We start from the raw sequence: 15,235 nt of genomic DNA on the forward strand, positions 1-15,235 counted from the left end.
TCTGTTGGCCCCAAACTCCTGTGTGCACTGGGGAGGACTTTGGCTGGACACTCGGGAAGGGGCAATTCCAGACGCAGTCTATGGCAAGTGTCAGGAATCAGAGGGTCAGAGCTGCCAGCGCCTCGCCGGAGGTGTGCTCAGGCCATGAACCACTGAGCCTGAGCAGACCTGCTCTTGGATTCCAGGGTTATTTGCATTGCTGTCCCCTTGCTCTCTCCTGTCCTCAGCTGGGACACTGAAATGTCACCTCCCCCCACCTCAGCCCCTCAGACACCCCCTCCTCGCTCTGATGCACAACACACCCTTTTCAGTCTCCCCTCTGATCTTTGGAAAGATACAGCTGATGTTTATCATGAACCAATCATGAGGATGTAAAACTCAGATCTCTAAGGACCACCAGGCCAAGCCCAGTGCAGGAGCAGAACTGCAGAGTTCCCTCTATGGCTTTGGGGGCTGCAGGGTCGTGCAGGATGTTGAAGCCATGGGCAGCAGCAACACGAAAAGGAAGGTGCTGGTCGGTGTTATCTGGGAAAAGCTGGTGCCTTCACCTTTTTTAATTCTGTTGAATTAGCTGGATTGGCTCAGCACTGGTGGACACACGCTGGGGTTCTCAGAGAGCTTCCAGCCCTCAGAGCACAGCCAGGAGGGAGGGGAGGACAGCTGGGGGCTCACTTCTCTGCTGGCTTTTTTTCCTGGAGACCCTCTCATTCCCAAGAAGGCCGTTTGTAGCAAACATCCACGTCAGGTGTGCACTTCCAGAAGCCCTTTTGGAAAGGTGCTGAAAGCTTTGTTTCCCATGGGATGAGCGGGTGCTTCACCCCTGGCACTTCCCACAACGTGGGAGAGCCCCGGCAGGGCTGGGACAGCACAGGGCTGGGGACAGCACAGGGCTGGGGACAGCACAGGGGGAGCACAGGACTGGGGGATCACAGGGCTGGGGGATCACAGGGGGAGCACAGGGCTGGGGGAGCACAGGGCTGGGGGAGCACAGGGGGATCACAGGGCTGTGGGAGCATAGGGCTGGGGACAGCACAGGGGGAGCACAGGGCTGGGGGATCACAGGGCTGGGGGATCACAGGGGGAGCACAGGGCTGGGGGATCACAGGGGGAGCACAGGGCTGGGGGAGCACAGGGCTGGGGGAGCACAGGGCTGGGACAGCACAGGGCTGGGGGATCACAGGGCTGGGGGATCACAGGGCTGGGGACAGCACAGGGCTGGGACAGCAGCTGTCTGAGGACGGCACCTGGTCTCTAAGGGAGACAGTGGCTTCAAGCAGGAGAATCCAGAGGCATTTACCCTTAGTGGGAGCTGGCATCAGGCCCCCAGAGTTACAGGATAGTCCTGGTGAACATAAGGCCAAAATCAGGGCATCAGGAGAGTGCTGAGGGGCAGGATGGGGGAATTAAGGCTTTCATGGAGAGAGAGGTTCAACCTACAGCTCTCATTCCCTGAATCCCAAAGAGCCTGAACCAAACACTTCAGCTGAAGACCTCACAGGTCACTGGCAGCTGAGGAGAGACTGTGCTACCACACACCCTGCTGAGAGCATGGACTCATCCAGCTCATCCCAAGGAACTCAGGCAGGGCAGCCTTTCCCAGGGAGTTCCCAGCAATGGAGACAGGCTGGCCCAGGCCATGGCTCACCTCATGGCCCCTTCTGTGTACTTCTGTTAGTTTTCCTTGAAAGAAAACATTGCAAAAAGCATTCCCTCACCAAAAACCCCAACCCCTCTACCTGGGAATTCCTCACGAGGAGATTGTGGTACCCTGGATCACAGTGCTGCTTTTTTTCTCCTTTTTTTTTCCCTTTCTTTTTTTCTTTTTTTTTTCTCACTGCCAAATTTCATTTCATAACATGTGAGAACTCTTCTAAACAAAATGCTTAAAACATCAGCATTGCACAATAAAACAGAACCTGAAGGTAGTTACTGAAACAGCCCCAGACAAGGCTCCAAGGTTAAAAGAAGCAAACAGTTACAGACTAGTCAGCTACTAGAAGCAGGTTTTCCTTAGGATTTAAAAGTCCCAAAATAGCCATGAAACTTTTTTGTTCAAAAACACCACCTAAGCTCCCTTTGGCAGCTGTGTGCTAACTGCAGGACCTCCAGGCTTTTAATAAAACATTAGAGATTCAAAACAGGTAGAGAAATTCTTCAATCACACAGAACAGGAATGGCCTTGGAATTTATCAGTGAACATTTAAAAACTCCTAAATCTCAAGTATTGCTTGTAAGCCCTGCCTAAATGGGATGGATGTGCTTAATTTATGGGGGGGGGGGAAGTCTGGGAAGTCCTGGGAAGTCTGAGAGGAAGCACGAGGTGCTGCCCGGCTGCTTTTACAATGTGAAAGCTTTTAAACAGCTTGGACACTGTTATTAGTGTGTTCTGCAGTGCACTGGCCTTCTGTCCCTACTCACTGAGCACTGGGAGGAGCTGCACTGGGGGATGGGAGGCAACACACAGCACAGACAGCACGTCACTGCTCCGTGTGTGCCACAACTCCGCAGGGATCCCTTTGCCAACACGGAACCGAGAGGTCACAGAGCACGCAGACCTTCAGGGGAAGGTCAGCAGGAACATTCCCTGCTGGAAGAGCTGCAGGACCTGGCCCAGGGCAGCTGCTCATGCAGATAACGCGTCACTCCCACAGCTGGGAAGGTGGGCTCTGATTTACAGGCTGGACACAATGCCATGGAGATTTCTGTATTTATTTTTACTGGGTTTTGGAGTGAGATGACACAGTCTGGCCCAGCCACGAGATGGAATGAGCTCATCTGGACACAGAGAGCCCAGCAGCAAGGAGGAATTGGCACGGGATGGGTGTGCTGTTCCCAGCTGCCTGTGTAGGGTTTGGTGTAGTTTCGTGTTTCCTTTCTTTTGGTGTGAGAAATGCAAACCTGCCCTACTTGGCTCCCGTCGCTGGCCTCTGCTTCCAAAAACGGAAATGTAAAGTAATTGGATTTCTTGTAGGCAGAAGCAGCTTCTTAAGCAAACAATGCAACAAGTGTGCTGTGTTCTGAACTTGCTTCAGAGCCTATTCCACAGCCTTGAAGTCAAAACGGGCTCCCACCCACTTCAAAGCAACTGCAGTGGGTCCACTGCACACGAGGGAGAGGCAGGACCTCAGCACCAACCAAGGAGAAAACCCTTGGGCAGTCTTTCCCCCTGCCCAGCCGTTGGCCCACTCTTGCTGTGTAACTCAGAGGGGCAGAACAGTGTCATGGAGCCCCCTTCCTGGGAGCCAGCAGTGGGAAGGGCACTCAGCCTGGAGAAGAGCTGCACGCACAGTCCACTGTGCGGGGAGGGAGCGGCGGCCACTGCCAACGTCACACCTGGGGAAGGACAAACTCCTTCCCTCCCTGTCAACAGCACCTCTCTCAGCTATGCCCGGCCTCTCTGGCAACACCTGTGTGCCAACAGCCTGCTCTGTCCTTCCAGTTGTCTCAAAACTACATGAAAAAGCTAGAGCTCTACTACATAAAAACAGTGAGTGGGCGGTGGGGGCTGAAGGGGCTTTGCTTTCTCATCGGGGCAGGGTCAGGGTTTGGTTTGTTTTTTCCATCACTGAAAAAATAAAACAGTCCACTGTCCAGCAGAGGCTGCTTAGACTCTATCCCTCCTCCCCCCCACCAGCTCACTCGACGTGGACCTCTGTCTCGGGCCTCTGCAGGCACAGCTCGGAGGGCAGGAAGGCGCCCTGCCCCAGCGCCGTGGCGTAAGTCCTGCTGTGCACGTGGGTGAACCCGGGGGGCACGAACCCCCCTGCTCCAGCATAGCCCCCTCTTTGGTGCTGAGGCATGGTATGGTAATCCTCCAGGTTGTCGTACTGGGACACCACAGTCATAGTGCTTTGGCGCTTGCCCAGGGTCTGGTAGGGGTACAGCAGGGCAGAGTCCCTCTCCATGGGCTCAGGGTGCTGCATCCGCAGGCTGTGGCTCCGCTCGGGTTTGGGCGGCGGGGCCACGGGAGGGGTAGTGTGTTCCTCCTCCTTGTAGCAGTCTCTGGAGTGCTTCTCCACGGGGGCAGGGGGTCTGGCTCGGGACCTCTCCATGTCTGGCCTGTCCTCTGCCAGCCTCCCCTCCTTGTGGTTCAGCCTCAGGGTGTCCTGGCCGGCCGGGATGTACTTGCTGCCCGAGTGCTGGTAGCCCAAGGGCTCGGAGGGCTCTGGGCCCCCTTTGGGCCTGTAGTCGGGGTAGGGGGGCCCATTTTTGGGCTCGGCAGGCTGCCTATGGCTCACTTCCTGCTGCAAGTGCGTCCTGTGCTCGCTGGTGCTGCCACCTGGCTCGTGCATCTTCCTGTTCCGGACGCTGCTCTGCTTCTGGGGCAGGGACGGCTTCTCGGGCTGCCCGTTCCCATAGCCCCCGTGGTAGTGGGCTCTGTCCAATTCGGGCTCCGGGTGCTGCAGGTAGTACCGCTCGTCCCCCTCGGGGGTGGCCGCCTTGCCCGGGTACCTCCCCTCCTTGCCCTCTGCCACCGTGAGGAGGCCAGTTTTCCCAGGATCGGATTTGCTGCGCAGGTGGATGGCGTCCAGCCCCCCCAGCTCGTCCTGCAGCAGCGGGGCCACGTTGTCGTACTGGGACATGAGGGGCCCCTTGACCTTCTGGCGCGAGCGGCTCTCCCTGCGGATGGACTGCATGCGGTACTTCTCCATGTCCTCCAGGTCCCACGACATGTACATGTGCTTGATGTCCGGGGCGGGGGGCACGTCCCTGCTGACGAAGCTGTGCTCCTTCCCCGCCAGGTGGTTGATGAGCCCCCCCCGGGGGTAGGAGGCCAGGCTGGGGTAGCGGTACAGCCCCTTGCTCTGCAGCCGCGCCGCGTACGAGGAGAAGTCGCGGCCAGGCAGGGGGTGGAAGGGCCGCACCCGCACGGTGCTGTAGGGATCCAGGTCGTAGAAGCCGCCGTCGGCCGTGGTGTAGTAGGAGGAGGAGCTGGAATAGGGGCTGTAGCGGTAGTGGACCCGCCCGTTCTCGAAGTAAGGCTGGAGCTGTGTGACGTGGTAGTCAGAGTGGGGCTGGTATGGCTTGTACTGGTAGAGGGGCCGCGGGCAGTACAGGGGCTCGTCGTCCGGGGGCACCTCGGTGCGGGAGATGGGCACGGAGCGGATGGCGGCGGCAGCGGGGGTGGGCACGTGCAGGGACTGCACCCTGCGGATGGTGGGGTAGGGGGGAGCGTCCTCGGCGTAGCCGGCGCTCCGCAGCCCCGTGGGGCTCACCGAGGACACGAACTCCGTCCGGCTGCGGGGCTTGGAGTGCAGGGCCGGGCCGGCCTTGCCCTGGGTGCCGTAGGTGTTGTAGCGGGTGCCCGCCGAGCCAGGGGTGTCCGAGCGGGGCGGGTAGGCCTGGTGGGGCTCGGGCTTGCCGTGGTACACGTTGGGGGGGACGCTCTCGGGCCTGTACTGGTGCATGGAGGCCGGCTTGGGGTGTAGGTAGGGGTCCGGCCCTGAGGGCTCGGGGATGCTCTCAGGCTTGGGGTGTGGCACATACACCGTGTGCTTGGGCGGGGGCGGCGGCGGGGGTGGCAGCAGCGCCTCCTCCACGGAGGAGGCCAGCATGGAGGAGGCCAGGAAGGCGTGGTAGTTGGCGTTGCTGAGGGGGTCGGCGCTGTTGGAGTGCATGGCTGCCGCGATCTTGCTCTCCAGCGTCCTCACGGGTGGCACCGGGGGCACGAAGCCATAGGAAGGGTGGGACGGGACGGACTCAGAGCGCAGGTGCAGCGGGGGGGCCCTCGTGGACTCCCGGGGCTTCTCCATGTGGCTCTGGGGGCCCCCGGGCACCGAGGAGGAGCCACGGGCGGTGGAATTGCTCTCTGAGACAAATCCAGGCTCCGGGGGCTTCTCAGGGGCAGTGGTGCTCCACACCTGCAGGGAGGAAGGCAGCAGAAGTCAGGGACAGGCAGCTTTCCCCCCTCCTGTTCGGCAGTTAAAATATCACAGACACTCATATGGGTCAGCCCAATTTCAGTGCTTCTGTGCCTGGTTCCCACTGGCTGTGGAAGGAGAGATGTGCAGGTTCCCTCTCAGCGAGGGGAGTGCAGTGCCACCGGCAGTTTGGGTCCATTACAACTGGTGTGTTCTGCAAATGCCAAAGCACAGGAAGGGGAGGAGGTGGCTGCCTCTTTACCCACTGCTCCCAGTGTTTTGTTACATGCTCTGATTTTAAATGTATCACCTTAATGAAAATGCACCTGGGTTTGGCCTCCTCAGGCTCTTGGGAGCAGATCACACCGTGTAACAAAACAGCAATTCCTGCCCTAAATGTGCCTACAGAGCTTAGGCCAGGCTGAAGCTGGACACGCTTCATGGGCTGAGGTGCTTTGGATTTCTGAGGGAACACTGCACAAGGAATATGACCTGCTCTGTTAAACAGAATAACTGAGGCTGGAAAAGACCTCAGAAATCATCAAGTTCAATCTTTGACCAACCCCCACCTTGTCCCCCAGCCCAGAGCACTGAGTGCCATGTCCAGTTCTTCCTTGGACACCGCCAGGGACTGGGACTCCACCACCTCCCTGGGCAGCCCCTTTCATCTCCTAGTCACCCTTTCCGTGAAGAACTTCCTCCTAATGTCCAACCTAAGCTGCATGAGGGAAGGTCTAAGACTATGTCCTCTTGTGCTATCACTAGTTGGACAAGATCCTACACAGGATGCTGGAAGAGGATATTGTCAGAGGATGCAAAAATCTCTGTTTCTGAGCACATCAGTTACCACTGCAGATACTTTTTCTCCTTCAAACCAAGGACAGTGGGTATACTGGGATGCCCACTTAGGAAAGCAGCACAGGATTTCCTTCAAGGCTGTGTCTGCGTTGTACCCACATCCCTTCCAGCGACCTGTGAACCCCCACTTGCTGGGGGCCCGACTTTCCCAGAGCTCCCCCCCTGCAGTTACAGCCCAGCTGTGCCCGGACCAGGATGTACCTGAGCAGAGCTGCTCGGAGCTTTGTTGGAGGATGCTGGCACTTGTCCCGTGGCTGCCTGGTGGTCCTGCCTCTGCGCCGGGGTGGGCTGGGTGGCCGTGGCTGTGCGTGGCACGGCTGGGACGGTGCCATCCCCCTGCGAGGGCTCGGCGGCTGCGCTGGGGATGGTGGTTAAATACGGCACCGGGGCACCTTTGTCCCCAGCAGGGGCCACGAGAGGAGACGGCAGTTTGTCCTCGGCCGTGCAGGTGGGAGTGTGGAGCTTGTCCCCAGACAGGCATGCCCGGAGCTGGGGTCTGTCCACAGCCGGCTCTGGGGCAGGCGGCTCCCGCTCTGGGGCGTGGTGGGCCGTGTGCTCCCAGTCCCCCGCGCGCGCGGGGAAGTGTTCACTGTCCCCCGCCTTGCCAGGATGGAAGCTGGCCTGCTCCTGCTCTGCATCTCTGCTCCCAGGCATGTCCCCAGGCATGCCTGTGTGGAGAGGCGGGGGGTCCTGGCCTCCAGGTGTACCGGGTGGGTGGTTCTGCTCCCCGGCTGTGCCGCTACCTTGGAATTCCTGCTCTACGGGAGCACCGGTCTGGAAGTGGAGTCGGTTCTCGGGCAGACCGGTGTACAGGTGGAGCTTGTCTGGAGCACCAGCAGAGAGATGGAGCTTTTCTAGAGCTGTGCCAGCTTCAGCCTCTCCATAATTTGTGCTTTCAGCATGAGCATCTCCTGGCCTTTTGAGGGACTGGGCGGATGCTTGCTGTGCGGACTCGGCTAACGCTAGGGCCAGCATGCGCGCTGCGTTTTTCGGAGGAGGAGGAGGGATAAGAGACACAGAACTGACGGGAACAGGATCCTGGGGGGAGTCGAGGGCAACTGCTCCTAATGGGGGAAAATTGAGAGAGAGAGTGATTTTATGTTACCCAATAAGGAGAGTGACCTTAACCTTAAAGACTATCATAAAAAAATAGATGCTCTCCACACTTTCACAGTGGCAGTTCCTTCTGGTGTGAAACACTTGTGTCTCACACGCAAACGCTGCTCAACAGCACAGCAGTTCATCAGAAAGAGGAAAAAAACACAAGAGATTGTCTAAAGGCTCCTCTTGCATTTCTAGAGAGGTAGGGAGGAGGTAGCAGAGACTGAGATACCCTTAAACAATTTTGATCATAAGGTTTTAGGTGAAAAGGTCCCTTCTTACAGTGTTGGTAGATTTTTAATTTAAAAAAGAAAAGCCTTAGATGGTCAATTGGCTGAAATGATTGAGAAGGACATGCTAGAGATTTTCACGCATGACAGGATGGGGAAAGAAAAAGTGGCATATAAAGCATTATGGAAAATTATCCAAGATTTGTGTGATGTAGGGAGAAGGCAGAGGTTAAGACCCTATTGATCTGCACAGCCCTGCAAGACACTCGTGATCAGAACTGACGGGCAAATCCCCTCTCCTAAAAGGCACGTAGAGGAGGGCGGTTCTGAGAGCAGGTCCCCTCGGGAACTTAAAGAAAGAATGGAGGAAAATGCACTGTACCTGGCTGTGTGTGTCCAGTGGGTACAGTCTTAGTCTGACTGCTTGGCATGGGTCTCTCCCCTTCTTCTGGCAGCTCTGGCTTGCCAGCAGCCACTAGCTGGGAATGCTGCAGCTCTTGGTGGGCTCCTTCCCCTGCTCCTGTTTCACTGCTTTTCAGGGGCAAGGACATCTGGGTTGGGGACCTGTTTGTGATCTCAGTGATGCCAATGCCTTTGCTCCAGTTGGAAGCAGAGGAGTTCCTGGATGTGATGGGCACTGCTCCGATGGCTTCTGGCCCACGGCTGGGCAGGGCAAAGCAGGTGGGCTCTGCAGTCAGTGGTGGAGATTTGATGGGCTTTCGGCCCGTCTTGGGTGAGAAGGTGAGGGGTTTGCAGGGCTGCTCCTCCGTGGGGCTCAGGTCCAGCGTAAAGAAGGGACTCATCTTCTCCTGGAAAGGGGAGACTGGCTCAGAGCTCGTGGCACTGCCCGGGGTCTGGGACTGGCTGCCCGATTCTAAATCCTTCTTTAGCAGGCTTGGTTTGTCCCTATTGATGTCAACCGACTCCAGCAGGGAGGTGCTGCTGTCCAGGCACTCGGACTCTGCCTGGGGGGGGCTGCACTGGAAGGACATGGGGTCAAAGTCCAGGCTGGCGACTCCGATGTCCGGGGGGCTCAGGTCGACGTCCTCGGAGGAGCGGGGGGAGATGAGGGCAGGGACGTGGATGAGCCCCTCGTCCCCGTCGCTGTCGTCGTGGGGAAGGTTGTCGTAGGAGTTGCAGCGGTTCATGTTCCCCAGGAGCTCCCCATTGAAGGAAGCAGAGAGGGCATCGCTGCTGGACCTGGGCCTTCGGGGTCGGAACAGTTTGGATTCACCTGGGAACGAGGAGATACCTGTGGGTTAGGGACAAAATCCTGCTGTCCAGGAGGCCAGGGCCTGGTGGGGGTGTTAAAGCTCAGCTGGTGAGCCCTGCACACAGAAGTGACATGGTTAGCAGTAACTGTTTATCACGTTTGTTTAAACTCTTTTACAGCAGTTCCAGGTCTGATTTAGTTGAAACTAAGCTGTGTGTACAAGCAAAACCAGTTTAAATGTGCTGTAGGCCTAAGGCTTTCTCAGAGAGCATTTTCCTTCATGATGATGCCTTGTCAGCCTTGGAATAGAAAGGGGAGGTGGCAAGGCAGGAACATAGGCAGTGCCAGCTACACCAAAGCAAGAGGTTTGGTTTTTTTACCTTAGAAGGAAAAAAAGGCATGAAGAGCATTTCTGTGACACCCATCTGTGCTGGGCAGCTTTGTTAATTAGCAAGTCCACCTTTCCCTGAAGAGGTGGAAAAGCTGCCCTGTGGCATATCTGTGCCCAGGAATGTCAGCCTGCCTTCTTTAATCCACGTTTATTAGAAGTGCAGGTGGGATTGTGCCTTACCATCCACGGCATGCAGAGAGGTGAGAGACTCCTCACTCTTAGCCGAGCGCAGGGTCCCGCTGTCTCCTCGTCCACCTGAGGGAAGGAATCCACACAGGGAAAGGCTGAGTTGTGACTGTGCTTTATATCTGGCTGTGTAATGATGGCAGGAAAAACACACACAGGTTTCCAGCAACACTGTCCTGAGGGTAGTTTTGTTTTGGGGACGGGTTTCTGATGCTCATTTTAGAGTCCTGGGAAAGGTGACCCACTCAAATGGTACCTGCTGTAGGTGACAGGTCAGGAAACATCTCTCCACATCATCCTCCTACAGACTCGGGAGGTACCTGTGGTAATTGGCTGGCTCCTGCCAGCAAGGAAAACCCCTCAAAAATGGGGAAGAAAACATTTTCACAACTTGTTTTATGGGCACTGAACAAGCACAACTTCAGTCTCCAAGGAGACAGTCTCAAAGGGCACTTATGGTGTGTGAGGGTTATAATTTGAAAATGGGACCTGGGAGAAGATGGGATAAAAGTTCTCACTGGCCCACGTTTTGGGATTTGTGGTGTGTTTTACTTCAAAAACACACTGCTGCTATTTTTAAATTTGGAGGAAGGCAGAAAATTATATATGGAAAAGGCTGAGGATTCAGCCCACATATCCTGGCTGTGGCTACAAAGGGTTGTTGGATGTGTTCTCATTACACTGGTAGAGAGAGTGTTTGTAGGAAGGTGCCTTTCCCTAATCTAATCTTCTGAGAGCAGCAAAGGGAGCCAGAGCTGTACTCTCATTTTATAATCAGAGTGTCAGAAGGAATTATTCTAAGACTTATTGCAGCAGCACCCACATATTGTCATTCCAAAGTCGCAGAGGTGTGAGCTCTGTCAGGCTCTGGAGCTGCCCGAGATCCATTTGGGAAAGAGCAGCTCCCTGGAGTGTCATGCCTGGCTTGAACGCTAGAAGGAGATAAAAGCACACTGAATGTGTGCTGCTCAAGCCCAGATTTTGGGAGGGGACTGCAGCTCACCTGCCAGGGCTATGGCTTTCATCTCCGAAGGCTCGCTGGGGTTGCGCTGCAGTTTGCGCTTGGACACAGAGGAGGATTTGCCCAGGTTGAAGAAGGATCTCCAGCTGCCCACTGGAGACTTCTTCATCTTGCTGGGAGGCCTTTTTCTGGGGGAGCAAACAGAGCACACAGTTGGAGATGGAAGCTGCATCTAAATCCTGCTACTGGTTGCTTGTTATCAGCACTCTCTGGTTTCTGCTTAGAAACTCCCTCTTCTCAACAGCTGAGGGTGTTTTCATTCCTACAGCTCAGCCCTGCAGTCTTGCTGGGTGAATTCCACCCAACTCTGGGATGCAGGTGCAGTGCAGGGGAGCAAAGGCTCCTGCCTGTGCAGCACAGCAGCTGAGGGATGGATTTCCAGCTCTCTGGGGAGCTGTGCGGCCATAAAGGCACCCAAAAAGGGTACCCATAAAGGTACCTCACTCGTGCTGTAAAATCACCTTCACCTCCTCCCACTGCCACTTCTAGTGTCATCAAGCCTGTGCAACTGCTCCACTGCAACCTGGAAATGTTACAGGCACTTAGTCCTGAAACCTGAAAAACCCCAATGCCTCCACGTGGTCACTCTGTTTACACCTCCTTCTGTGTGACTGGTACAGTCATCTCTGTGCACCAACACAACATGGATTTATACATTTAATGATAACCCTGCTAGAAAGAAGGGAGTGGTGCACAAGTAAATTAAACCCATGAGCCCATTGGTATAACAAGCTGAATCCTCACTGAGTCCAAAGCAGGTGGAAAAACAGCTACAATATTTCCATGTGACCAATCAGTATCAGCCAGTTTCTGCTGTAATCAAAACAAACCAGTTACGACACATGCTGGGAAGAAACTTGTCCCTACCTTTCGGATGGGAAGTCTATGACTGTGTGGAATTTGCCCTGCAAAGCTGCTGGGCCCTCTCCCACTTCTATGTACTTGCTGTCTGCCACGATGGGTGAGTTGATCTGGGCCTGTGTCCGAGCCTGTGCCTCCTCCAGCGTGAGCAGCTTCGTGGAGGGAGAGGACACCAGCAGAGACTTGGGCCGGGACAAAGAGCTGTGCCCTGCAAGGGAAAAACCACAGGCAAGAGGGAGAGTCAGAAAACAGCAGTGCAGAGATCAAAGCTTAGTCTGTGTGCCTAGGGAGGTGCTGTGTTTTTCTAAACCTTTGTTATCCCAACCAGTGAAAGGCGTGGACAAAATGCGGTCAGAGATATGTTTGTGACAAAAAGAATCTCTCACTGAGTAGCTTGGTGTATTAAAAAATAAAGGCAGAGGGAAGCAGGTAGATCAGAAACCTTTGTGACATACTTTACTTCAGCTTCATCTGTATAGAAAAGCCTGCACAGAAAATGATGGTTTTCCTTTGTACAGAGCTTGGCTGGGTCATTCCCAGGTTCCACCTCTTGTATAACAGGAAATGCCATGTGTGACCAAAGCTCTACAAACCACTGTGCAGATGCACAGAGCAAACAATCTGCTCTGTGTCCTGCCCTTGGCCTTTTACAGCTTGGGCTGGTTTGGAAGATGAACACATAAAGTTCTGTGCAAGTAGTTGCTGTTGCCTCCTGCTGCTGTCAGCTTCAGCATAGAGGAGATCACAGCAGCTGTCCTTTGCTTGCCACTGTTTATTGTGCAAGTGTTTACAGGGTTGCTCCCAGAGGAGTTCAGGGGTGTGGGGGGAATGTGCCATCGCAGAACATCCTGGTTGGTTCCACCCCCGGGGCTCCTGGGGTGTGTGTGAGCTGTAAATGCTGTCCTGGGTGAACTGTGGGTTAAAACAGGCTTGGCAGCACCACTTTCACCCCTCACAGGTGGGTGCAGGAGCTGTGCTCGATCCCAGAGGCTCCTGAAGCCATGCTGGAGTGCAGTATTCCTGCTAAATATGCCAAATAACCCAACCCTTGTCCCTGCCAGTTTTGTGTCCAAGCCCACTGAATGTGAGTGACTAAGTCATTAAACAATTAGCTGAATTTACATGGTCCATTCTAAGCCTGGATAATCATCTGGCTGGGATTCTGAGCATGCTTATCTTCCCCTGGCAGAGCCTGCCGGGGGCTGTCACTGCTCAGCCAAACTAACCTCTGGCTCCTGCTGACCTAGAATCTCCTTCCAGGAAGAACAAAAAGCTGGACAACTCTGCTGTCCTAAGTAGAAATACTGGTTGTTTAAAAGAGGGGAGCAGCAAATCCAGTGGAAAAGCAGCTCTCTGCACTGCCCAGGGGGTGGTGACTGCGTGGGCTGTGCGTGTCTCATGGGCAGGGCAGGTTGTCAAGGCAGATGGTGCACCCTTAATGCTGCTTAGGAGCAGCAACAGCTTGTGGTGGCCCTGTTTGTTGATCTAACACACAGAGGAAACCTCCTTCCTGGTGTAACTCTGCTCCTTTTCCATGGAACAGCGATATGGTCTTAGTTACTCAAGGGAACTGTAGGTTCATGTTTGAGTGCCCCAGGGTTGGGCACGAACGTGTTGCAGTTCATGGCTGGTCAGCCCTGCTCATGAACCCACACAGGCTGTGCTTCTGCAAGGAATAACCAGCACAGCAGATGGCAAAATAGCCCCTAGTAAGAGCAAGACAGGTTCTTAGCATCAACACCACTGAATACAGAGAGCTTGCTTTAATTCCTTAATTTCTACTGGTGTTCTGAGGTCCATGGATAAATGTAGAGAGCTCAAATGGATAAGTATGCAGGAGCATCGATGGTGGTGGCTTTAAAAAGCAGGGGGAGTGGGGGGGGACAGATGAAGGGACGAAGAGGAAGATGAGGAAGAAGGGGCCCCTGAGCCCCCCACCTCAATTTCCAGAGGGGTATGACAGGGGGGAGGATCTGGGGGGCGGATAACTCTGGGATTGGATGGGATGATACCTTAAATTGTGGAACCCCCTGGACACGTGTGCATGTCTCTGTACCCCGGTGGTGGTTGAAGGCCTTCTATTAAAACTGCTCTATTCTCTTACCTCTACAATAATTGCCTGGTGAGTAATTTTTTGGCACCTGACCAATTTTTTGGTCACAGTTTTCAGGCAACAGTTTTTTGATTCCTTGCGATTTCTCAGTGGTAGGACACAAAAGCAGCAGCCAAACATTACTCTGTGCACTCCTGCAGGGTGTCCTTGGCTTCTAAGAAAGGGACTGACAGCAATTTCTAAAACTAGGCCATATTCGTTGGGTTCTGACATCACAACCTGGGAAATGCGGAGATGTGTCCTCTAGGTCAGGAAAAACCCATATCTGAAATGTGCAGGGGAGGCTCAGATATCCACTGGGTGCCTTGTGTGCTCCAGGGGAGGGAGGGGGACACGCACCTGCCCCGTCCCGGATGACTGAGCTGAGCTTGGAGCTGAACAGAACATCCACGTGGTTCAGGATGAACTCCACCACCACCGACTGGATCCGCACCTCCATGAAGGCAGCAGTGCCACTGAAACAGGCTGACTCGATCTGCTTGGACCTGGGAAAGGAGAGACATGAAACAGGGACAGCCAGGGGGTGATGCTGCTCCTGGACAAGGGGCTGGGCCTGTGTTCAGGCAGACGAGGCTGCAGGGGCAGGTATGGATTAAATCCCAGCACAGTGCTACACAAAGGATCACACTGACTGCAGGGATTTAAAGGCAGAGTCTTGGTTTAGCTTCAAGTCTTACTAAATGGCAAGAGGAAAGCTGGACTAGAAGGGAAAAGGGTGTGAGGCAGGTCTGGCTCAAGGTAAATAATCTGAATAGCCCAAATGGGGAGCTTTTTGTTAACTGCCAGGTACCATGGCTGGCACAGTTCAATGCCACTGCACAAACCTCACTGTGGCCTCTAATGGGATTTTCCCCCGAGCAGGGAAATGTCTCCAACTGATCTGATCAGAGAGTGCCCCAAGATTCACCAAAGCAATCTCAGACCTGAGATCACTCGACTGCCTGGGGGTGAATTGCCAGAAAGGGGAGAACAGCTCACCTGCATGAACTGCAAGTGTTCAATGCCATGTTGGACAGGGCTTGGAGCAACCTGGGCTAGTGGAAGGTGTCCCTGCCCATGGCAGGGGGTGGGGGGACTGGATGAGCTTTAAGGTCCCTCCCAACCCAAACTGGGATTTTATGTGAACTGCACACTCAAGATTTCCCAGGTTGGTAACAAAAGCAGCTCAGAAATCAATAGAATAGAGAGCAGGGTGACATTATTTTTTTCGTTTAAAGCAAAATTTTTAAATAACACCATTCATTTTAAACTACCCTATTATGCACATTCAAAACAAATTTTAGGGGACAGATTTATCCAAGATTATTTTTGTAAGTTTGAATTTTTGCAGCCACAAGCTGTTAAATTAGACTCTAGAGACTTCTGCAGTGGGAAATCAGTGATGCCACTGAAGAAATTTC

At 54.5% G+C, this 15,235-nt stretch overlaps 1 protein-coding gene across 4 annotated transcripts in view; it reads right to left on the minus strand.

The window, feature by feature from the left end:
- Positions 1 to 1,831: 1,831 nt before the first annotated feature.
- ARHGAP32 (Rho GTPase activating protein 32) overlaps positions 1,832 to 15,235 on the minus strand; it is a 77,741-nt gene continuing 64,337 nt past the window's right edge. For all 4 annotated transcript variants that reach the window (XM_017809833.1, XM_017809836.1, XM_017809834.1 and 1 more), the window contains 7 exons: positions 14,175 to 14,320; positions 11,729 to 11,930; positions 10,844 to 10,989; positions 9,835 to 9,909; positions 8,433 to 9,284; positions 6,921 to 7,783; positions 1,832 to 5,861 (listed from right to left, as the gene is read on the minus strand). In XM_017809833.1, coding sequence (XP_017665322.1) covers positions 3,636 to 5,861; positions 6,921 to 7,783; positions 8,433 to 9,284; positions 9,835 to 9,909; positions 10,844 to 10,989; positions 11,729 to 11,930; positions 14,175 to 14,320 — 4,510 coding nt within the window. In that variant the 3' untranslated portion in view covers positions 1,832 to 3,635. The remainder of the gene's footprint in view (positions 5,862 to 6,920; positions 7,784 to 8,432; positions 9,285 to 9,834; positions 9,910 to 10,843; positions 10,990 to 11,728; positions 11,931 to 14,174; positions 14,321 to 15,235) is intronic.

Source organism: Lepidothrix coronata, unplaced genomic scaffold (assembly GCF_001604755.1).
Source record: "Lepidothrix coronata isolate B3197 unplaced genomic scaffold, Lepidothrix_coronata-1.0 Scaffold27, whole genome shotgun sequence".
Lineage (NCBI taxonomy): Eukaryota > Metazoa > Chordata > Aves > Passeriformes > Pipridae > Lepidothrix > Lepidothrix coronata.